Genomic DNA, 22,665 nt, shown 5'->3' with positions numbered 1-22,665 from the left:
CGGCATTTTTCAAAGACGCCATGGCCCTGGTCGCCGGGGGTGCAGACCCCGGGCTTCAGCGCGTTCGCTGCCCGCGCCGGGGGAGCGGCGGAGCCGGTGCCCCGCGCACGAGGGGGCCGCTCCAACGCACCACCCTCGCGCAGGCCGGGCGCGGGGCCGTGGGCACCCCGCTTCCGGGAGGGACTCCCGGTGAGCACCCCCTCCGTCTGTCTTCCCTGCAGTCCTTCAACAGCTACTTCAGCAGCGAGCACAGCCGCCTGCTCCTCCTCTGGAGGCAGGTGGTGGGCGTCCGCCGGCTGGCCAGCGACGTCAAGATGTCCACCGAGCGGTAAGAGGGCCACGAGGGGCGGCCCGGCAGGCGGGGGGGGGGCCCCCGTTCAGTTGCCGAGCGAGCTTGGCCATCCTGGCCCTTCGCCCCGCTGCCGTCCACGCCCTTTCCCACCATCGGGGCAGCATCCCCGTGAGGCTCGGATGCCGTTGACCCCGTTTCACAGAGCAGGACACCGAGGCACAGAGAGGTGGAGGGACACAGCAGCAAAAAAAAAAGGCGGAGGCAGAATATGGACCCAGGATTATCTGCTTCTGGAGCTCCTGCTTTTACTCTGCTAGACCCTGGCGCCTTTGCACCCAAGGACCTTGTAACCCCCAAAATCCGGAAACGTACAAAGACACCCCCCCCATTTCTTCTTTTCTTACATTTTTATTGGCACCCAGTCTACATATCAGAGAATTCAATCGTTCAGTCATATCAGGGAGAGAGTTGTATAATCATTACCACAGTCAGTTTTAGAACACCCCCCCTTCCCACCATGGTTAAATCACCTTTACAATGAGTTGTGTAATCACAATCCGTTCTCGAGCTCCCTCCTGTCCTGCCTTCATTGTTAAAGAGCCACATTCTCGTCCGAGGCAGTGAGTGGCCCGACTCACCGTGTGACCATGTTTCCCTTTTTGCCTTTATGGTATGTGTGCGTCAGGACCCATAGAAGTTCACGGAACTGGGTGGACTTGTCGTTGGAGTCTCTCTCTGTCCGTGTGTTCCCTCCCTCCCCCCGCTGCAATGGGAATGTTTTTGTTGTTGACACTCTTCAGAGCAGGACACACACCAGTCCAGCCGTGTGTCTACATGACAGCCTGGCGGCGCTGGCTCCATTCTCTGTGCCATGCAGACCTGCTTGCCCTCCATGCTCACGCCGTCCCTTCACCTTCACCCAAGGGTCCTGTCCCAACTGGAGAGCGGCTGTTGTCCCTTTGTTCCCGTGGACATAGATCTTGAAAGAGTCCCATTAGGATTTATTTGTTCAGATGATGGGGACAGATGTCCTCAGTTTGGATATGGCTCCTGGAGCCCCTGGAGCATCATTTAGCATGTCCCTCCTCCTCTGTGCTGGCTGCAGATTGGATATCCAGCGTCGCTAAGGCTAGCTCAGTTTGGGTTTTTGACTGGACGGTCTCGTGAGTGATGGTGTGCGCCTGGAAGTGCCTTTGGCCCTGTTTACCTCCTTCTGTGATGTCGCTCGTGGCCCTGTGACGCTCCAGGGCCAGCCCAGACCTTCGCCCGAGGTTGCACAAGCGTGGTGTAGTTGTTCTCTCATTCTCTCGCCTCTTCCACTATAGGATGCAGTTCTGCCATCGGGAGCCCTTTCTCCTTGGTGCCACTGGATGCCAGGACTGAGCCCATTAGAGCTATTTTAAATACATTTCTTTTTAACTCGCATTACAATTTTTTTTTCCAGTTTTACTTTTGAATAAAATGTGTTCACAAGGGCCAGATTTCCACGGGTGGGTCTCCCTTTCTCTGCCAGCCCCGGCCATTCCCCTCCCCAGAGGCAAGCCGTACAAGGGGGAGGTTGGTGGAGAACAGTAGAAAAATGGAATTGAAAGATAATGGGATTTTTCCACCAGCTTTTTGAAGCTCCTTCTATTACGTTAGCTAAGTGATCCCCTAGGGTTATTTTATTCATACAAACAGCAAATCTCGGTAGGCTTCAAAGCCATGGTCCCTGGAGCTGATTTCCTTACCAAATTTTTCTTACTGAGAGGGGCCTCCACACCAGGCCAGGGAACCGGCCCTTGGTGGCTGTGCCATGATTTATTTGACAGCACTGTCCCTTTAACGGCCCTCAAGGACCCCACCAGCTGCTGCACAGGAGAAGGCCAAGACTCCCTCCTTTAAAGATCGACAGCCTGGCCAACCGGACGGCAGGTCTGCCCTGTCCTACAGGGTCCATAGGCATCTGGATGGACGGGATGGCAGGGAGCTTGGATGTTGCTTTTTAACCATTTTCTTGGGGGCTTGTACTGCTCCTACTACAGCCCATCCACCCATCCATTGTGTCAAGCACATTTGTACCTAGGTTGCCACCATCATTTCTTTTTTACCTAGGTTGCCACCATCATTCTCAAAACATTTTCTTTCTACTTGAGCCCTTGGTGTCAGCTCATCATTTCCCTCCCCACCCCCCCCACTTTCCCTCCGTCACCCTTGATAATTTATAAAGTATTACTTTTTTCATGTCTTACATTGACCAATGTCTCCCGTCACCCACTTTTCTGTGTGATCTGTTCCCTCTCGCTGCCCCCACCTTCCCCTTCCCCTCCTGGCATTGCTGCTCTCATCATTGGTCCTGAGGGGAGGAAGCTTGGTTTTGCTGGGCATTTAGATCAGTGTCCCTGGCGAGGCACTAGCAGGAGCCTTGGTGGTTGCACGTTGGGCTGCAACCTGCATGGTTGGCAGTTCAAAACCACCAGCAGCTCCGAGGCAGAAAGAGAGGGCTTTCTCCTCCCGTAAACAATTGCAGTCTCAGAAACCCACAGGGGTTGTTATGAGTCAGCAGTGACTAGACCGGCGTGTTGTGTTGTGTTTTGTTGGGGGCGGGTCCTGCAACCACAAACGCAGACTCCTGCACTTTCTCCCGGGGTGGGCGATAGGACTCACCTTTGTCATTGCTGGGGGTGAGGACACTAGTGAGTGAGTGTTTCTCTGACAAAGGGGTGGCAGGCCAAGTGAGTTTGGGGACCTGTGATTTCGGTTGTCAGCGAGTTTTGTGCACGAGCAGTGTTGCATCGAGTCGAGTCCACAGAGGGCACTTCCGTGTCAGAGGCGGTCCGGCAGTTCAGGGCCCTCCATTGTGGTTGTGCCAGGTTGCTCCCTGCGTGGCAAAGCTGGTGGAAATGCTTGGTGGTTCAGACCCCCACCCTCGAGGCACCTTGGCCTTCTGGAGGTCACAGCCTCCATGGAGCATCTCTGCCCTGCGCACATGGGTCACCCTGTGTCGGCACGGGCATTTGGTTTGGGTCTGATTGTTATTTCCCACTTACCCTCCCCCGTACCGTGTATCTCACAATCCACCCCCACCCTCCAATCTGATAGTGACAAATGTACAAATCCACTCTGGCTTACTTTGGCACCTGGGAGTCCAGGACCGTTTCCCATTGCTACCCTGTGCCCTCTCCTTAGGGACCTGCGGCAGCTGGGAGGCGAACTTGCCCAGACATCACGGGCCATCCAAGACGCGGGCCTGGGCCTGAGCTCGAGCCTGCAGCTGGCTGAGAGCCGGGCCGAGGCGGCCTGGGAGAAGCAGGCCATGCTGCAGGCCCAGCTGGAGGGACAGCTGCAGGACAGGGTGCTCCTCGAGAAGGACCTGGCTCAGCTGAAGGTGCAGAGCGACCTGGACAAGGCCAACCTCAGTGCCCGGTGAGTGCCTGGGTGAGCACCAGTAAGAAGGCCACCCTGCATAGGGTGCCCCGGCGATGTCGAGAAGAGGCAGTATCCCCCCAACAGAGATGAGCCCTTCCCCCCCACGAGCCCAGCGAGCCTCCCCAGGCAGCCCATTTACCAGAGAGGGAGACTGAGGTTCAGGGGCACTGGCCCAGGGCAGTTCAGTCTCTACTGCCAGAACTTGTGCTCCCAACTCCTGCTACTGGACAGGTCACAAAGGGCATCCTGTGAGATTACGTGGGTGGCAACCTCGTTCCCATTTTAGCCCGGAGAACTCTGAGGCTCAGAGAGAAACGACTTGCCCAAGAGCATGCTGTGTGGGAGGTGAAGGCTTGGGTGCCTGCCTTGAGTTTGGGGAAGCGTGGAGGGTGCAGGAGGTGGTAGGCTTGGGGAGAAGTTGGGAGAGGCCCCCATTCCCCTCTGCTGCTCCCCCACCTCAGAGTGACCGAGCTGGCCCTGGCGGTGGAGTGTCTTCAGAACCAGAACCGGGAGAAGGACCAGGCCAACAAGGCCCTCATTGTGAAGCTGGAGGCCCTGGTGAGAGGTGGCTCCCTGCCGTGAGGGGCGCAGGGCAGGGCAGGGTGGGCACCAACCGGGGCCTTGGGCCCAGTCTTAGAGTGGGCTGCGGGGCCACCCCGGAGAACCGCATCAGACTCAGAGCCGCTCCTCGTTAAGTAAGCAGCCGTGTATCCCAGACTTAGCAGTGAGCACATCCAGCCCCTGATCCCACCTCATCCTGCAGCTACACCTCCCTGTGGCTCCATCCCCAACACGCGGGTGAGGAAGCCGAGCCACGGAGGGAGAATACTTGTCTCAGAGCCAGTCGGCAAGGAGCTGGGACTTGAACTCTGGTCTGCTCCCTCCCGGCCCAGCTGTCTTCCCCTGGGAACTCAGCTGTCTCCCCAGCAGAGCCGATGCTTCTCTGCCAGTCACCTTTCTGTGTGGGACGTGGCTCTCTTCCCACGGGCTGTGTGACCTGGGGCAGGACACCGGGCTTCCCTCTGCCCTGACTGTCCAGCGTGGGCCGTGGGGTTGCTGTGGGGCCTACCAGGCTGCTGCCTTGTAACCAAGGCCACTTGGCCAGGGAGGGAGACACAGGGGAGAGTTTGAGGTGGGTGGGAGTGGGGGCAGAGACCCTGAGCAGCCTCCATGACCCCTCCCACCCTACTCCAGGAATCCTTGCGGCTACAGGAACAGGCTGCTCTGGAGTCAGAGGACACAGCGGGACTGCAGCAGACCCTGAGGGACCTGGCGCAGGTGGGAGGCCAGAGAGGAGAGGCCAAACGGGTGGGCCGCTGGTGCAGAGCCAGGCCTGGCAGTCCCTGTCCAGCTGCCCTCTGGTGGCTTTAGGCCAAAGTTCACAGGGTGGCGGGCTTGGGGACCCAGGTGGATGCCTTTGCCAGAAGGGCAGGCCCTTTGCTTGTGGGGAGCCCCCAGTCCGACTCTGGAGACATAGCACCTGCCCTGAGAAACTTGGATGAAGTCTTCAATTCATAGTCGATGTCTGGGGAAAATAAATGGGAGGTGGGCACGGGGTCGCAGTAGTGAGCTCGTGGAAGGGGTCGAACCCTGGGAGGCATGTTCTCCGGAGGTCCCAGCCTGCCGTTCCCCTCTCCAGGCCGCCCTGTCGGACACAGAGAGCGGTGTTCAGCTAAGCGGCTCTGAGCGCACGGCCGACACGTCAGATGGCAGCCTGCGGGGTCTCTCGGGCCCACGGACCCCATCCCCACAGCAGCGCTACTCGCCCGGCCGGGGCCCTTCCCCTCGCCGGGGCCCGTCCCCCGCCTGCTCCGACGCCTCCACACTCGCCCTGATCCACTCAGCCCTGCACAAGCGCCAGCTGCAGGTCCAGGTAGAGCCCGGCTTAAACATGGAGCGGGAGCCCTGGCCCTGGGCGGACCCTGAGTCCCCAGAGTGGGTCTGGAGCCTTAAGAACCAGAACCCGTAGCCCAGTGCTCTGGGGAAGAGTGGGAGGTGCTTGATCAATTGAGGGAGGAGCCTGGGGCGGGCTCTGAGACCCGCTAGTCCCAGTTGCCTACCCAACCCGCTCCCTTCGAAGCCAGCAGCCTAAACAAGGTCTGGGAGGAGGAATCGGAGGTAGAGGGGGAGGATTGAGGGAGGGGGCCGAGTGGGAGCCTGGGTAGGAGGGAGTCTGGGGGGCAGCCTGAGCCGAAGGGGGCGGAGCTGGGGGCTGTGCAAGGCCTTCGGTGGGCAGCAACGTAGTTCTTGAGACCTGGGAGTGGAGGAGCATGCCGAAGCTTTGTCAGAGAAATGGGCTCGAGCCCTGACAGAGGGCCCAGTGCAGGAAGTAGGAAAAAGTGCTGGCAGCCTGGTCCATTCTGCCCAGGCTGGGCCAGGCCACAGTGGTGAATCCTCCTGAAACCTCAGGGGGGCCCCCAGAGCCTCCCAGCCCTGAATAATTCCCGCGTCACGTCACAGGACATGCGTGGGCGCTATGAAGCCAGTCAAGACCTCCTGGGCACTTTGCGGAAGCAGCTCAGCGACAGCGAGGGTGAGCGCCGGGCCCTCGAGAGACAGCTGGAGCGTCTTCGGGACAAAGCTGATGGGGTCACCCAGGCCCACGAGGATGCCCAGCGTGAAGCCCAGCGTCTGCGGAGCGCCAACGACCTTCTGAGCAGGTGCTGGGAGGTCAGAGGTGGCGGGTCCAAGCGGTAGGCCAGAGTCTGGACCTCACACTGCCCCGGCCTGTTAGACGTGAAGCTGCACCCACTTCCCCGGCAGCTCAGCCATTCCCAGGGCCTCCCAGGGCGTGGGGCAGCGAGAGAACAGCCAGGTTCTCTCTGCAGGGAGTCCACTAGAGGCCCTTAAAGGATGGAGAATGTGGCCCTCCTCTTCCCTGATGCCCCAACCTCCCGTCAATGCCTCATCCCCTTGCCCTATAGGGAGAAGGACAGCCTGGCCCAGAGCCTGCAGGCGGCCGAGCAGCAGGCTGAGGAGCTGCAGCAGGAGCAGGAGAAGCTGCAGGCCGCCCAGGAGGAGCTGCGGCGCCAGCGAGACCGGCTGGAGGAAGAACAGGAGGACACGGTGCAGGATGGGGCACGGACACGCAGGGAGCTTGAGCGCAGGTGAGCTCCGGGCTGTGTCCTATGCAGCCCAGCAGTGTGTCTGGAGGCTGGTGAGCACCTGGGCATAGGTGTTCTAGGTGAGGCCCATGACTAACTTCCTTGACTGCTCCCTGCAAGGTTGTATGGCAAAGTCCACTCAGAGGCACTTTGGAAGAAACACCTGCCAGTTGACCTCCCCAAACCGAGCCACACATAATGGACGGACCCAGATAGAATGGGCGAACAGTGTCATACAAACCTTAAGTTCTTCAAGATGGCCAGTCTTAGGGGACCAGTGAAGACTAGAGAGCCCCAAGACTTCAAACGTGGGCTACCATCTGAGCTTAGAACTTAAACCACTCCCCGTGCTCACCATTCAGTCACAGAGGGGCTCGTAGAATAAGGAAAGAAAAAGCACCGTGAGCACTATGACCCTCTGACACCGGGCTGGGGAAAGTCCAGCCCTGGGGCTGCCCAAGGCCCGAGACATCACCAGTGACTGCTAAGCTGCCGCGCCTCACCAAAGAGAACCATTCAGGCTGAGTGAGTGAAGTGCTGCACAAAGACAGCAGGCTGCTCTTTGATCAGCCGCTCAGTTGATCATTCTTTCTGGCCCGCCAATGCTGTTAGAAATAGCCAAGTGGTGCTTAGCAGGAAAAAAGGCTTCCCACCACTGCTCTAGCTGATCACCTAACAGAGACCTCACGGTTCCCAAGGGCTCTGGGACTGTTTGGCTCAGGGAGCTGGGGGCAGACAAGTAACACGGGGTACTTGCCTGAGTTAGTTCATTGTGCCAACCTGGCCAATAAACACACACGTGGGGTTAATCGAAGGGCAGAGAGCTAAATGGCTTGGTGAGCCTCACCTTTCTAGTTCTTGGGTCTCTTGCTTTGTGATGGTCGGACCAGGGTGCAGCTGCCTTAGCAGTTCCCTGCTTCAGCTGGCAAGGATAACTTCCTGCAAGACATCCTCAAGGAGAAGCCACATGGACCTACCCCGATGAAGCCCTGGGTGCTGGAGCACCCGTGTGGAGACCCCTGCCAGCGCTGAGATGCTTATACACTCACTGACTCAGCTTTCCTCCTGCAGTCGGCATCACAGAGTGTGTTTTGTGAGATAGAGGAGGACTTTGTGGACTGGTGTTGGACATATGGGTTAATGGGCTAGTGGTGGCCTTGTGGACTTGGGCAGCACTGGGTTGGGATGTTTTCTTGATGTGTACTTAGCCTCTCTTATACACGAGTTTCTGTGGATTTGTTTCTCTGAAGTCCCCAGACTCACACATTGCCTACCGTGTCCCATAGCCACCGGCAGCTGGAGCAGCTGGAAGGGAAGCGCTCGGGGCTGGCGAAGGCGCTGGTGGAGGTGAGGGAGGCGCTGAGTTGTGCCACCCTGCAGCGGGACGTGCTCCAGGCCGAGAAGGCCGAGGTGGCCGAGGCACTGACCAAGGTGAGTCCCTCCCGCCATGTAACTGCTGACCAATCCTGAGGCTGACCTCTGACCCTGACCACAAACCCACCTCAGGCCCTTGGTCCCAAGCCTTCCCACTGTGGCTATAGACTGGCCCCATTTCTGGCTGACCTCCGACCCTGGTCTTGTCCTTTTAAGACATAGGCTCACCTTTGACCCAGACTACAGTCTCACCTCTGTTTTCAGCCCCAGATGAAATGACCCTTGTTGGTGGCCATCGCCTTGACTTCCCAGGGCCTCCTGGGACAGTGCTTGTAGCTCTGCACCCTGGTCTCTGAGAGAGCCCTGGTCTCTGAGAAAGCTCGGGACCAGGATGTCGGTGGGGAGCGAGCTGTGCTTGCTCAGCTCACCAGGCATGGCTTCTTTTAAAGCCCCTGTTGACCCCCTCCTTGTTCCCCAACCCTGGCACTGAGGATCCCCGCCCCACCCTGTCTTTCCCAGTTTCACCCATCCCTCTCTCCCCGGCCCCTGCCCGCCTCCCTGGTCTCTCTGCCTGACCCTCTCTGGCTCCTGGGTCCCCACCCGACAGGCAGAGGCCAGCCGCGTGCAGCTGGAGCTCTCCCTGACGAAGCTGCGGGCGGAGGAGGCCTCCCTGCGGGACTCCTTGTCCAAGTTGAGCGCCCTCAACGAGACACTGGCTCAGGACAAGCTGGGGCTGAACCGCCTTGTTGCCCAGGTACGGCCCCCTCCCCTGTGTCACCGCCAGGCTGTCCCCTCCAGTCTGGGCTGTCCCCTCCTGCCCTGTCCCTTGCCCTGTCTATCTGTCCTCTCATGAGGCCACAGGCCCTCCTACTCCCTCCCCATGCCTGCACAGCCAAGGACAGAGCCCTGTGCCCCTGCCCTGTGACAGGGCTGGGAGGAAGAGGCGTCCCTGGTCCCAAGAAGGACCCCCTCTCTGTGTCAGGTGGTGTGGCTGGGCTGGGCTGATCTGCTTACTGGCCCCCACTCCACCCCGGTCCCCACAGCTGGAGGAGGAGAAGGCAGCCCTGCTGGTGCGCCAGCGGCTGGCGGAGCAGGAGGCCGCCCTGGCGAGGGAGGAGCTGGAGCGGATGGAACAGCTGCGCCTAGAGCAGGAGCTGGAGCGGGAGGGCCTGGAGGGCTCCCTGCGGGCGGCTGAGCAGGCCCGGGAGGCCCTGGACCATCAGCTCCCCACGCTGCGCCAGGATCGCAGCCGGCTGCAGGAGCAGCTGGCCCAGGTGGGCCTGAGCACTGTTGGCCTGTTTGGGTATGCAGAGTGGCGGGACTGAAGCTCTGGTTCTGGGTTTACATCCTAATCCCACTTCCACCAGCTGGTGACCTTGCTTTCTGTGCCTCAGTTGCCCCATCTACAACATGGGGCTAATAGTTCTTCTCACAACGGCTGTTGTTACATGAGAGACCCTATATACAGTGTTTAGCAGAGGTGCATATCTAGCACCAAGTCATCACTCAGGAAAGTTTCATTATAGTAACAGGTGGGGCCCCAGTAAGAAATGGACTCTTAATTTGTTGGCGACTGGAAGGGACCTTAGGGGCTCAGGGATCCATTGAGCTAGGGGAGTGGGGCACAGGGAGCAGGGAGTGGGCTGGTGCCCTTCTGTGTGGTGTGTGAGTATAGGTAGCGTCTCTGGAAATGTTGGGGGAGAGGGAAGGGATTCTGTCACTCCCAAAACAAAGAACGAGGACCCTCATTTTAAGGCAAGTGTGTCATAGACCCAGAGAAGGCTGCTGTTTGCCCAAGGACAGTACCTGGGCCTGAATGCAGGCCTCCAGGCTGCTCGGCCAGGCCCAGGGTTCAGGGGCTATGTGATGAGCAGACTGAGGACTGGTGCTCACGATCCCCTGGTACGGACAGCTCTCCCGACAGCTGAGTGGGCGGGAGCAGGACCTGGAGCAGGCCCAGCGGGAGTGGCAGCGGCAGGTAGAGGCGCTGGAGCGGGCAGCCCGGGAGAAGGAGGCGCTGGCCAAGGAGCGGGCCAGCCTGGCAGTGCAGCTGGCGGCTGCCGAGCGAGAAGGTCGGACCCTGTCGGAAGAGGTGACCCGCCTGCGGTAAGGCCTCAGGCTCTGTCCCCCTGCCCAGTCAACCCCAGAGCAGTCCCTTAGGAGCAGGCCTTGCCAACATGTCCTAGCTACAGCTTCCCCAGGGAGGGCTGGCTCTGCCAGGCAGGTGGGTTGGCACCCTGCCCACAGCTGGCTGCACCCTGGGAGCCCCGGCTGGGTGGCTGAGTCTCTCGGCCCTGGGGGCTCTGTGCTGCAGCCTGGAGAAGGAGGCCCTGGAAAGCAGCCTGTTCGAGGTGCAGCGGCAGCTTGCCCAGCTGGAGGCCCGCCGGGAGCAGCTGGAAGCTGACGGGCAGGCCCTGCTGCTCGCCAAGGAGGCCCTGACAGGTACAGGTTCTGGGGCTGGTGGGCACACTGGGCTCCAGCCCACACTTGCACCCTGCCCAGCCCTGGGGTCTCCCAGCCCTGGGCGTACTGTCTTTGGAGTCCGGCTGCTCCGGCTCTCAGGCCGGGGGCTGCTCCACAGGTCTGAGCCTCCTTGGTCTGCCTCTGCCCTCTCGGGGCCACACTTGCCTCTGATCACAGAGGCGGACAGAGACTCATGTCAAAGGCTTGGCTCAGGGCCTGGCTCGGTCTACAGTGCCTGCTGCTTCGTGTCACCGGGGCAGTGGAGCGTTCTGGACAGAGCCACCAGGTTTCTAGATGATTCCTGGCCCTGCAGGCCTAGCTGCCCTGTCTAGGCTGGAGCTCATGGGCTCCGCTCACACACAGAGCACCTCCCTGGGCCAGGAGAATGAGTGTCCCGATCATAACCAGGACTGCCTCCGCCCCCAGAGCTGGGAGAGGAGATGCCCCTGGAGCCACTGGTGGGTTTCCAGCCCAGGAGCATGGTTTTGCTCTCCCACCCCACCCCAGCCATCGGTGCAGATAGGAAGTGCTCTGGCATGAGGCAAATTGTAGCAGTCACCACTGGGTGGTGCATCTTTGGGAAGTTACTCATTGTCCCAGAGCCTCTGTCAGCTTATCTGCAAAGTGGGCATGAGAATAAGTTATGTCGAGACCGGGTCTGTAAGGTGTCCAGCCAGGTGCTAGATGGATCTGACTCTGATCCCTGGGCACCCTGTGTGCCAGGGAGGACTGTGCTCTCTGGTGTGATTTTCAGTGGCTGAGTTTTTTTACAGTAGGTTACCAGACCTTTCTACCAAGGTGTCTCTGAGTGAACTTGAACTTTGAATTTTTGGCTTAGCAGCCAAGGACTTTCACCACATACATCACCCAGGAACTTGTGAACCCAAAGACAGTTATGTTTTTATTGTCGTCCCCCCCCCCACTCGGGAGCCATGATTGCCCTCTGTGAACACAGTTCCACGTTGTCAGGGAGAAATATGGGCCCCAGGACCCTGAGCTGCAGGTGGGGGGACTGATGCCCAGAGAGGATAAGCAAGATGCTAGGCAGGCCCCCTTGCTCCCCTTCCCTGCCGGCTTTTGCCCACATGGCTCACCAGCCTGGGCCTGCTGGCCGGAAAAGAGGTGGCAACCTGAGCCCGTCCCCTCCCCCTTCCTTCCCTCCCAGGGGAGCTGGCTGGGCTGCGGCAGCAGATGGCCACTACGGAGGAGAAGGTGGCGTTGGACAAGCAGCTGATGGCCCAGAAGCTGGCGCAGGCCGAGCGGGATGCGCAGGCCTCTCTACGGGAGCAGCGGGCAGCCCACGAGGAGGACTTGCAGAGGCTTCAGCAGGAGAAGGTGTGGGCAGCGCGGACAGGCGGGCAGGGCTCTCATCCCCCCTCTCTCAGCGACCTCAGGCGAGCCATGCCTCACCCTGTCAAAGGGGCTTGTGCTCTGCTCTGGAGGCAGACGCCATCTGGCCCGTGGGCTGCTCTGAGTCACGTGGGTTCAGCAGCAGCAGCAGCAGCAGCAGGCTCTCCAGTGGCTGAATCAAGGTCCCTCTGGGTGGGTGGGCTCTAGCCTTCAGCCTCCCAGGCAGCACCCGAGCATCCTGGCTATTCATCCCGCCCAGCCCCTCGGAAGCCAGCTGCCCGGCGTGGGGTACCACTCGCATGTCAGGGCAGGCCTGTGCACCATAGGGCTACGGTGGCCGACTGCAGAAGCAGGTGCCCAGGCCTCTCTTCCTCGGCACCTCTGGTGGGTGCAGGCCTCCAACCTGGTCAGCAGCCGAACGCACGAGCTCTTGCACCACCTCAGGCTCCAGACAAGAGCCTCCCACCTGGGCTATTGTCATCGGGTCTGTTCCAACCCAGAGCAATCCTCTGAGATGGCATAGGACTGCCCCCTGGTCTCCATGGCTGCAGTCTGCACTGGCACAGGCCGCCACATCTCTCTCCATCAGAGTGGCTGGCCGGGGACCACCCACCTTTCAGATGGCGGGAACTCCAGGGCTCCTTTCTAAGCTCTGCCCACAACCCACTGCCATTGGATAAGCAGCTCCTCCTCACGACAGAACAGCTGCTCCTGGGGGGTTTCCAAGTCTATAAATCTTCTTGCCCCAGTTCTTGGGGTGCTGTGCAGACCCCGACTCTACCTCTCCCTCTTTCTCCAACCTAGTGCTGCTCCTCCTTCCTCCAGGAATCAGTCTCTCCTCCCCAGGCCGGGCTGCCGCTGCTCCCAGCCGCCCCCCACCCCCTACCCAACGGTTCTCTGGTACCCTGGAGTCCCCTGGCCCCTCACCCTGTCCCTGGGGTTTGGGCTGAGAGGGACCCTGCTGCCCTGAGGTTTGTGGGGGCCGTGTGTCACTGCCTGGGCCTGACCCCCCAGGAGGAGGCGTGGCGGGAGCTGGAGGCCGAGCGGGCACAGCTGCAGAGCCAGCTGCAGCGGGAGCGGGAGGAGCTGCTGGCCCGGCTGGAGGCCGAGAAAGAGGAGCTGAGTGAGGAGATCGTGGCCCTGCAGCAGGAACGGGACGAGGGCCTCCTCCTGGCTGAGAGTGAGAAGCAGCAGGTTTGCATGGCCCTCTGGGCTCCGGCTGGGCGTGGCGTCCCCGCCCCCGCCCCCGTGTCTCTGCCTCCAGGGTGTTCCCTCCCCACTCCCACCCCCCAAAAAAGGTCCCCACGCATTAGCTGACCTGCCTGCAAGAGAGCAGGCTAACTCCTGACTTCCCACAATGGGACAGAGACAGAGCAGAGGACCCACCGCCTGCCCCCACAAGGGTCACTTCCCCTCTCCGAGCCACTGTTTCCTCATCTGCAAAATGGGAAGAATCGGGCCCCGCCTTGAGATTGTTGTGGCACGTTGTGGGGTTGTCGTCTGGGCTGTTGTTATTGTTAGAGCCTCCCCATGGGGGGGCATGCACCTCTGCCCTGAGCTCCCCTGCGTTGGCCCCTCAGGGGCCCTGATGGGCACATTTCCCAAGAAAGGGGGACTCTGACTGTTCTTAGGAGCCTCTCCCCAAGCCTGCCTCCCTGCCTCGGCCCAGGCCCTGTCCCTGAAGGAATCCGAGAAGACAGTGCTGTCTGAGAAGCTGCTGGGCACGAGACACAGCCTGGCCGCCATCTCCCTGGAGATGGAGCGGCAGAAGCGAGATGCTCAGAACCGGCAGGAGCAGGACCGGGTAGGGCAGGCCAGGCAGGTGGGCCTCTGTCTGAGGGCGGTGGGCGGCACAGCCTTGCCTACAGCAGCCCCTATCTCAGGGAGATGCTTGGTCTTCCCTGGAGAAGCCTCCAGTCTGTGGGGGGGAGGCTGAGCTTTGGGAGCCCTCTGTCTGAGGGAGGCAGCACAGCCCTTCCTTGGACACCCCCCATCTGAGGAAGGCGGGCACGGCTCCAGCCCGGAGAATCCCCGAGCCTGTTCCGCAGGCAACAGTGGCCAGGAATCGAGGATCAGCAGAGGGTCTCGTAGGCTAGTGAGTGGGGCTGTGTTCAGAGCTGCGAATGAATGGTTCAGCTCGGGGAGAGGGTGACGGGACAGGACCAAGTCTGAGGTGCCCACCTGTCCCAGAGCACCGTGAATGCCCTGACGTCGGAGCTGCAGGACCTACGGACCCAGCTTGAGGAGGCAGCTGTGGCCCACGGCCAGGAGGTGAAGAGGCTGCAGGAACAGGCCCGAGACCTGGGCAGGCAGAGGGAGTCCTGCCTACGTGAGGTGAGCAGCCGCCCCCAGCTGGTCAGCACGTGCTGTGTGCTGGGTGCTGTGAGATTCCCAAATAAGTGAGCCTTATGCCCCTGCGCCTGGGGACAAGGAACAGCCAACTTAGAATGGAGCCAGTGAGCCTTTATTATTAGTTACTTTTTACGTGGTAAAAGTATACGTGACCCCACACTTGCCAATGGAACATCTCTCACGTACAGCTGGGTGGCTGGCGTCAATTCCACTGCTCAGGTTGTGCTAATACCTGTTGCCAAATTCCCCGTCCCCGCGAGCAAGGAGCAAGCAGCACACGGCTTCCCACACTCCGACTCCCTCTCCTCCGTCCCCTGCGGTCACTCTGGTCTCGGTACATTGGCAGCAGACATTTAGGAAGCACCTGCTGTGTAGCTAACCCCTCGGGGACTTGAGGGGCTGGTGGGGTCCCTGTCCTCTCTGAATTCTTCTACCGGACAGTTCTGGTCCCTTACTTGAGGCCCAAGCACTGATGACTAACATGGCCTGTGCGTGTTTGTTTAGTTGCCCAATTTGGCTCTGACACCTGGAGCCGACCACCATCACCACACACACACACACACACACACACAAACACACACACACACACACACACCCGCCCCCACCCCACCCATCCTTTTACAGAGTAGAACTGCTCCATAGCATTTTCTTGGCTCTGACACCTGGAGACCACCACACACACACACACACACACACACACACACACACAATATCCCACCCCCACCCCTTTTACAGAGTAGATCTGCTCCATAGGGTTTTCTTAGCTGGCCTCCTGAAGCAGATCATAGGCCTTCTCTTCCAGGGTACGGCTAGTTGGGTTAGAACCGCTGTGTTTTAGGTTGGTAGCCAAGCACAGCGTGTATGCCACTCGGGGACTTGATGATCTAGGTTTGTTGTTTGACTTTGAGGAAAGACGGGGTGCTTTCGGCTCCTGTAAAGAGTCACAGGGTCAGACACCCACAGGGGACAGTACTGCCCTGTCCTATGGGGTCGCTATGAGTCGGAACCGACTCAATGGCAGTGAGTTTTGTCTTTCTGTTTTTAAATTATATCAGCGTTAGCACAATAAAATACAAGACAGCAACAGTCACAGAGGAAGCACCCCTGGTTCCCAACATAGCTTGGCTCCCACCACGCGAGGGAAAATTGGAATTTCCCCCCCGAACTCTTTGAAGTCCCCTCACTAGAGCTCTCGGTAGCCGTATGAATCACTGCTGAAGGCCAGGGCAGGCGCCCCGTGCCAGGCTATGGGAGAGGTGCTGCCCACGGCGCCCAGCCTCAGCAGGGCAGCGCTCTGTCGCCACAGGTGGAGGAGCTTCGGACCCAGCTGCGCTTGCTGGAGGATGCCCGGGACAGTGTGCGGCGAGAGCTGCTGGAAGCCCAGCGCAAGGGGCGGGAGAGCCAGGAGGGCTGCGAGGCCCGGCGGCAGGAGGTCACCGAGCTGCAGCGCAGCCTGAGCGAAGGGGCCAAGGAGCTGGAGGTCCTGCGGCGCGCCAACGAGGAGCTGAGGGCAGCCGTGAAGAAGGCCGAGAGCGAGCGCATCAGGTGGGGATGTGGGGACCGAGCCCACCCCTGAGCACAGGGCTCATGGAGTCTGGGCCCCAGAACCCCGACAAGACAAGGGAAGCCTCTCTGCCCGCCAACCCCAGCGAAGGATCCAGAGGCCCCAGCCTGGGGCCTCTCGGGTGTCTCCCTAGTTAAGGTGGGAGAGGCTGGTCCAGACGCCAGCCCCACCTGCTGCCATCACCTTGGAAACTTGGCTGCCTCTGCTGGTCCCACAAGAGCAGGCAGCATAGGGTACCTTCAGGCCACAAGTAAGCGAGGTCTACCCCAGGATCTATGCAGGGCTGCAGACTAAACTCTGACCAGGTCCCTGGCAACCTCTGCCTTCTGCCCTCTGCCCGCTCCAGCCTGAAGCTCGCCAACGAGGACAAGGAGCAGAAGCTGGCATTGCTGGAGGAGGCCCGGGCAGCCTTGGGCAAGGAGGCCGGGGAGCTGCGGGCTGGGCTGCAGGAGGTGGAGCGTGCCCGGCTGGAGGCTCGGAGGGAGCTGCAGGAGCTCCGGTGGCAGGTGGGCCTGGAAACAGTAGCTAACTTTCTTTCTCGTCTACAGAGCACCAAACAGAAGGTCTTGGGGCCTAATGGGTGGTGGTGGTGGTGGTGGTGGTGGTGTATGTTAGCATGTGCATGCGTGCGTGAGCATGAGCGTGCGTGCGCTTCTGCACAGCCACTCCTACATTTCTCCAAGGAAAGCGCCTGTCGCTCGGACCCAGTTCTCAGGACTCGGTGATCCACAGAACGCTCTAGGTCAGGGCTTGGCAAACTAGGGCCTGACAGTACGTCTGTTTTTAGAATGGTGTTTTATTGTGTTTCGGGTGAAAGAGCTTGTACAGTAAACGGGTTCCCCGTGGGCACTTTCTGTACCGAGTGTTCAGTGGTGCCAGTTCTAGCGGTAGCTCGTCCGGCACTCGGGTTTCTCATCTGCATACTGGAGTGCGCGTGTCGGTTTCCCGTCTCTGGGCTCCTGTAGGTGGAGTGCAGCACCGAGGGCAAATAGCATTGATTTGGTGTCCACTCTGTTCGTTCACTGAACGGTGGCCTCCACTCAAGGACTCTCTCAGGATGATAAAGAGTCTCAGTGCGTCTTCTCACCTCACCTGGTCCAGAAAGTCTAGACTTGGTTAGGAATTTGACTCCCGTTGTTGTGTTTCCCTCCACTTCCGGCAGGGTCCACCTCTTGTGGCCCTGGCCAGAGCAGTCAGCAGCAGTAGTGGGCACCATCTAGTTCTTCTGGTCTCGGGGTAGATGAGGCTGTGACTCCGTTAGGCTGTTAGTCCTGTGGACGAGCAGTTCCTTCCGGAGATTTGGGTTTCCTCCTTAGTCTTCTGTTCCTGATGAGCAGACACACTTAACCGTGTCTTGGATGGCTGTTTGCAGCAGATACTAATGATCTTCAGCCTTATGGGCCGGTGGGCCTCCGTTGCAGTTCCTGAGCTCTGCCAGTCAGTGAGAAAGCAGCCCTCTCACTGTCATTGCCACCCAGTTGATGCCCACTCACAGTGGCCCTGCAGCATACAGGAGAACCACCCCTGTGAGGTTCCTAGACTGTATGTCTGCACAGGAGTAGAAAGTCCGCAAGTTCTTTTGCAGTGAACAGGCAGGCAGCCAGGGGTGGCCTGTGGGCTGTAGTTTGCTGATCCCTGAACTAGATGGTCGCCAGCTGCCCGTAACAGCATGCACTCCACAAGGGTCTGCTGTATCCTGGGCATTGTGGGCAGGGGCTTCTAGAACAGGAGACAAATCCAGTTGGGACCTGGGCTCTGCCCCACTCAGAAATATCACAGCCCCGAAACCTAGTCTTCCACCTCCTCCCCAGGCTCCCTCCCAGGCCGCCCTCTGTGCTGAGGTCCTGGGAATCCACAGGAAGGCCTTCAAAGGCTGCTCACTCTTGGGGACCAGGCCCCTGCATGGGTTTCGCAAGCTGTAGCAGTAGGCCCCTTTTAACTGACTATAGCTGTATTTTCCATGTGCTTGGGATCAAATCCCAGTCTGCTGCTCCCTGGCTGTGTGACCTTGGGCCAGTGACTTCACCTTTCTGAGCCTCAGTTTTCTCATCTGTTAAATAGGGATAAAGTTAGTATCCTACCCTGTCGGGTTGTGTGAGGTCTGGAGTTCATATGAGTGAAGTGCTTAGAGCAGTGCTGGCCACACAGTGAGCACTTGGGAAAGCTGGTCCTCACTGTGGGGATGACAGGTAGCCCAGAGGGCTGTGGTTCCCGCCCCACAAATCTCCAGGCCTGACAGGTTTATCTCTCCGTGCTCCCTCACTCTCACCTGCCATGAAAGGTAGTTATTAGCCCATTGGGTGATTGGTAAACTGAGGTTAGTGCTGACTGGGTGCCCAGCTTAGCTTGCAACCCTTGGGGTGGTGTTCAGTGCATGCTATAAGCCTGCTTTGCTGGGTGGGGTGAGAAGCAGAGTGGGTATAGAGGCAGCACTGGAAGGGAATGGGGGTGCTGAGCATGGGCCCTTGGTGCCACCTGTGGCCGCCCTGTCTCTTGTAGATGAAGATGCTGGACAGTGAGAATGCCAGGCTGGGCCGGGAGCTGGCAGAGCTGCAGGGCCGCCTGGCGCTGGGTGAGCGGGCCGAGAAGGAAGGCCGGCGGGAAGCCCTGGGGCTCCGGCAGAGGCTGCTGAAAGGTGAAGCCAGCCTGGAGGTGGTGCGGCAAGAGGTAACTGGACAGGGGATGGGGGCAGGGGTACAGGCTGCCTGGGAGTGGGAGCCCCAAGGGGGCTGTCCCTCCAGTGGGAAGCAGTCCCTCCCCGGCACAGGTCCTGGCATCAGTAGGTCTCGTTTCCAGTGAATTGTGGCAACCAGGGGACGGGCTAGCTTATGCCCTCAGCCGGGGGGTTTTTCTCCTGCCTCAGTCCAAGCCCCATCGTAGTAGGGCTCCTTAGCAATCACGTGCGTGGGGAAGCAGTACTGCGTAGTGGTTAGGAGGACAGCCTCTGGTGCCCAGTGCCTGTTTGGGGTCCAGTTCTACAGCTGATGACCTGTGTGACCTTGGACAGCGGCTCTATTCTTCAGTTCCGTTCCTTCCCCTGGAACATGGACATGACTCATAGAGGGTGATTCACAGTAAACGGTTTGGCACCGATGAACCCAATCAGTGGGTTAGCTGTTAGAATGACTAATTGTGTACGTTAGAAGGCCTACCAGCTGACTTGAGGAAGGGCGATAAACAGTCAATCCTAAGGGTTTCCTCCCAGACTCCCGTTAAGGTGACCCGATTTAAAGCAGGACACCATTGGCGGGGTGGGGTGGGGGGTTCTTGATTTAAAATTTGGTCTGTATGGACCAAATAGACCATTCCCTAGCTTGTCCTGCATTCTTTCCAAAAATCGGGGACTTTTTTAAAACGCTAAAAAACGGGACTGCCCGCTAAAAGCGGGACGTCTGGTCACAGCTTTGAAAGCACTGTGGTGTGCAGGTCACTTCGCGGGTAGGCTCCTGGTTGGGGCCTGGAGGAGGGGCGGTGGGCGCGGGGTTGGGGCTCCCGCCTCCCCTCGCTGTGCTGTCCTCACTCCAGCTGCAGGGGGCCCAGAGGAAGCTGCACGATCAGGAGGGCGAGTTCCGGGCCCGGGAACGAGGCTTGTTAGGGTCCCTGGAGGAGGCGCACGGAGCCGAGAAGCAGCAGCTCAGCCATGCCCGCAGCCTGGAGCTGAAGCTCGAGTCGGTGCGGGCCGAGGCCGCGGAGCTGGGGCTGCGGCTGAGCGCGGCCGAGGGCCGGGCGCAAGGCCTGGACACTGAGTTGACCCGCGTGGAGGCGCAGCGGCGAGCGGCCGAGGCCCAGCTGGGAGGCCTGCGCTCCGCCTTGCGCCGTGGCCTGGGCCTCGGCCGCTCGCCCAGCCCCGCCCCGCGGCCATCACCCGGCTCCCCGGTCCGAGGAGCACCTGCCGGAGGTGAGTGGGGTGGGGGCCAGGGGGAGCATCCACAGGCGAGCTGACCCTTTCCTGCAGTTCCAGAGTTCGCCTCCAGGTGGCACCCCGCCCCTCCGGCCTCTCCTTTGCTGGTCAGTGGCCAGGCTGCCCCGGAGAGGTTTTGGCTCTGGGAGTGGGGCTTGGTTGTGTATTGTCGAGTTGATTCCAACGGACTCTTGAGATTCTGAGGAGTTTCGGGCGGCTTTGAATGGTCAACCCTTCAGCCAGTCGTTGGGCATGTTAGCGCTTACACCACCCGCAGTTCACCTCCTGCCCCTGGAAGGCCCCCGGTTTGAAACTCAGCAGATCCCTCAGTGCTTTGAGGCTGCTGTCTGTGGTGTGGGGAAACCGGCTCTCAGCTCTTGGGAATGGAGGAACGAGGCAGCCCGTGGGAAGCAAGTGCCCAGCACCTAGTGAAACAGTCCAACGGAGGTGTTGAGGGGCGGGGCTCTGGGAGATGCAGCCAGGCAGGTATGGGAGAGATGAGGCTCGGGCCCTCATGGTGCTCACAGTGTGGGTGGGGTGGAAGGCCGCAGAACACCCCCCAGGTGGGACAAATTCACCCCAGCCAGCCCGGAGTCAGGGTGACATTGGCATGTGTGCCCACAGGATTAGTTGGACAAAATGGGGTCCTAGGGAGGCCAGGAGCAGCACTGGAAGGCCATGAGAGTGGAACAGGGAACGTTCTAGAACCTGGGGGTTGAGGGTGATGCAGTGTGGTCAGATGTAAAGGCTAAGAGGATGATGCTGGGGCGAGCAGCCTGGGCTCCAAAGTTGGCACCGAAGCTGGGTTTGGCTCTGAGGGTTGGGGTGGCCCCTTCTGGAGGCGGCAGGCAAGGGGGAGAGAGGGATGCGGGGAAACCTGCGGCCACCGTCCTGCAGGGCCTGGTGGTCCGTCCTCCCAGAGCATCTCTTCTTCCAGGAAGTGGGGAGGGGCTCAGCAGCCCCAGCTCCTTGGAACGCAGCCCTGGGTCCGAGCCTCCCTCCCCAGGGCCTGCCACCTCACCGGTACCTCCAGACCTGGACCCCGAGGCGGTGCGGACGGCCCTCCGGGAATTCCTCCAGGAGCTGCGGAGTGCCCAGCGAGAGCGGGTGAGGCAGCAGTGAGTGGCCAGAGAACCGGGTGGCCCAGGGCCCTGTGAGGTGGTTGAGAGCTGGCTCTGCTGTCCCCGTCCCCCCACGTTGGGGCTGCAGGGTGAGCTTCGCACCCAGATGAGTACCCAGAGTCGCCGGCTCGCTGAGGTGGAGGCCGAGAGGGACAGCATGACCTCTTGGGCCAAGCAGCTGCAGAAGGCAGTGGCCGACAGTGAGGAAGGTGAGTCCAGCGCTCTGGGTTCCTGCCTTGCCCTCTGTGTCTGTCACTGGGGTGGGGGACCTGACCCCAGTGCCTCCTGCTTCTCGGCCCCAGCCACCTCCCTCCTCATTGCCTAGACCCATAGACCCTCGGGGCTCTGAGCGGCCAGGCCATTCTTGTTGTGGGTGGAGAGCCAGCCAGGCCATCTGTGGCCTGGTCACTCTGCCCAGCCACACCTGACTGGCCGGTGGGCTGCAGGACGCCGCAGTGCGGAGGGGCGGCTGAGCGGGACCCAGGTGGAGCTGGCGCTCAGGGAGGAGAGCGTGCGGCGCAGCGAGCGGGAGCGCAGGGCTGCACAGGACCAGGTGGCTGCCCTGGAGAGGAGTCTGCAGGCTGCCGAGGCTGAGCACCGGGCTAGCCAGGTAGGCAGAGCAGGAAGGGGTGCAAATGGGGCGGGGGACATCCTGAGTTGTCTGCTGGCACTCACAGCAGTCTCTGAACTGACCAGCTGGTGACTCGACAAAGTCACGCCCAGGTCCCACCGCCCCACTTCACACTGACGTCGCCAGGCTCTGGAAGCAAAGGCCTTTGAGTCAGGCCGACCTGGGTTCAAGTCCTGTCCCGGCTTCCTGTATATTGTCAGTCTTTCCTCCCCCCAAGAGGCGAGCCGGTGACTCACTGGGAGGCGGTGCTCCACTTGGCCACAAGGCGGCCCCCGGGGGCCTCTGCTTACCTTCCGGTTCTGATGCCCTGGAGTTTTTCTGTGTGTTTGGGGGTGTGCGTGCATGCGTGCATAGCTGTGTGTATGAGTGTGTGCCTGGGGCAGGAAGCCCAGGCACTGGTGCTGACGGTTCAGGTTGCTGCAGCCTCCAGCCCTTCTTGTAGCCAGGAATCCCTTCCTCCCTTCCCTCCTCCGGTTCCTCCCTGGGCCTCTGTGCTGCCCCCAAAGCCCACCCCCTGCCTCTGGCTCCCAGCCCAGGCTGAGCTGGAGTGTTGTGTCTGCGGCTCCAGCTCTGGCTTTGGGCCTAGCCGCAGGGGCCGCGGGAGGAGGCCGGGAACAAAGATGGGCAGCAGCTAGTGTGGAGGCTGCTGGGCCCAAACCAGGCAGGGATGGGGCTTGGAGCTGGCAGGAGGGGGGCCAGGTGGGGGCGGGGCCTGTAGTCCTCCCTTGACCCAAGGATGGCAACACTGAGCCCCAAGACTGCCTTCCTACTCTGTTTTCATTGCCCAAGCGCCCCTAAATCTCCAGAGTGGCAGGGCTAGGGCTTCTGCCCCACAGGGCTGTCCTTATCAGCTCAGGACCCTCTGGGCCACCTCCAGAGAGACTAGACTCCCCTTTTTTATAGCCACTCTCCAGGGCTCTGGGTACCTTTGGGTACCAGCTTCCCCACAGCAGGGAAGGGATCACTCTAGATTACAAAGCCCGATTGACGCCGGCAAAACTGGAAGATGCTCGGGGACCCTAAGCCCATCACCCTGTGAACAGGTGGGGAAACCGAGGCCCCAGACGATCACGGGCGGGCCCAAGCCCCGCAGTGAGTGGTTGGA

The 22,665-nt window shown here is 60.4% G+C and overlaps 1 protein-coding gene across 1 annotated transcript in view; it reads left to right on the top strand.

Moving 5' to 3' along the window:
• Window positions 1-22,665, top strand: part of CROCC (ciliary rootlet coiled-coil, rootletin) — a 36,802-nt gene that overhangs the window by 9,942 nt on the left and 4,195 nt on the right. The window contains exons 10-33 of the mRNA XM_045298947.1: window positions 220-328; window positions 3,461-3,697; window positions 4,162-4,258; window positions 4,895-4,978; window positions 5,340-5,573; window positions 6,161-6,360; window positions 6,625-6,807; window positions 8,091-8,235; window positions 8,786-8,932; window positions 9,222-9,452; window positions 10,091-10,284; window positions 10,493-10,620; window positions 11,807-11,976; window positions 13,006-13,185; window positions 13,661-13,795; window positions 14,182-14,325; window positions 15,650-15,888; window positions 16,254-16,413; window positions 18,407-18,574; window positions 19,433-19,805; window positions 20,746-20,915; window positions 21,018-21,138; window positions 21,376-21,539; window positions 22,604-22,652. Coding sequence (XP_045154882.1) covers window positions 220-328; window positions 3,461-3,697; window positions 4,162-4,258; window positions 4,895-4,978; window positions 5,340-5,573; window positions 6,161-6,360; window positions 6,625-6,807; window positions 8,091-8,235; window positions 8,786-8,932; window positions 9,222-9,452; window positions 10,091-10,284; window positions 10,493-10,620; window positions 11,807-11,976; window positions 13,006-13,185; window positions 13,661-13,795; window positions 14,182-14,325; window positions 15,650-15,888; window positions 16,254-16,413; window positions 18,407-18,574; window positions 19,433-19,805; window positions 20,746-20,915; window positions 21,018-21,138; window positions 21,376-21,539; window positions 22,604-22,652 — 4,062 coding nt within the window. The remainder of the gene's footprint in view (window positions 1-219; window positions 329-3,460; window positions 3,698-4,161; window positions 4,259-4,894; window positions 4,979-5,339; window positions 5,574-6,160; window positions 6,361-6,624; window positions 6,808-8,090; window positions 8,236-8,785; window positions 8,933-9,221; window positions 9,453-10,090; window positions 10,285-10,492; window positions 10,621-11,806; window positions 11,977-13,005; window positions 13,186-13,660; window positions 13,796-14,181; window positions 14,326-15,649; window positions 15,889-16,253; window positions 16,414-18,406; window positions 18,575-19,432; window positions 19,806-20,745; window positions 20,916-21,017; window positions 21,139-21,375; window positions 21,540-22,603; window positions 22,653-22,665) is intronic.

This window comes from Echinops telfairi, unplaced genomic scaffold (assembly GCF_000313985.2).
Source record: "Echinops telfairi isolate 266 unplaced genomic scaffold, ASM31398v2 ScPeMD7_7457;HRSCAF=8495, whole genome shotgun sequence".
Lineage (NCBI taxonomy): Eukaryota > Metazoa > Chordata > Mammalia > Afrosoricida > Tenrecidae > Echinops > Echinops telfairi.
Note: the sequence above shows the minus strand (reverse complement) of the source record. Positions and strands in the feature narration are given on the sequence as shown.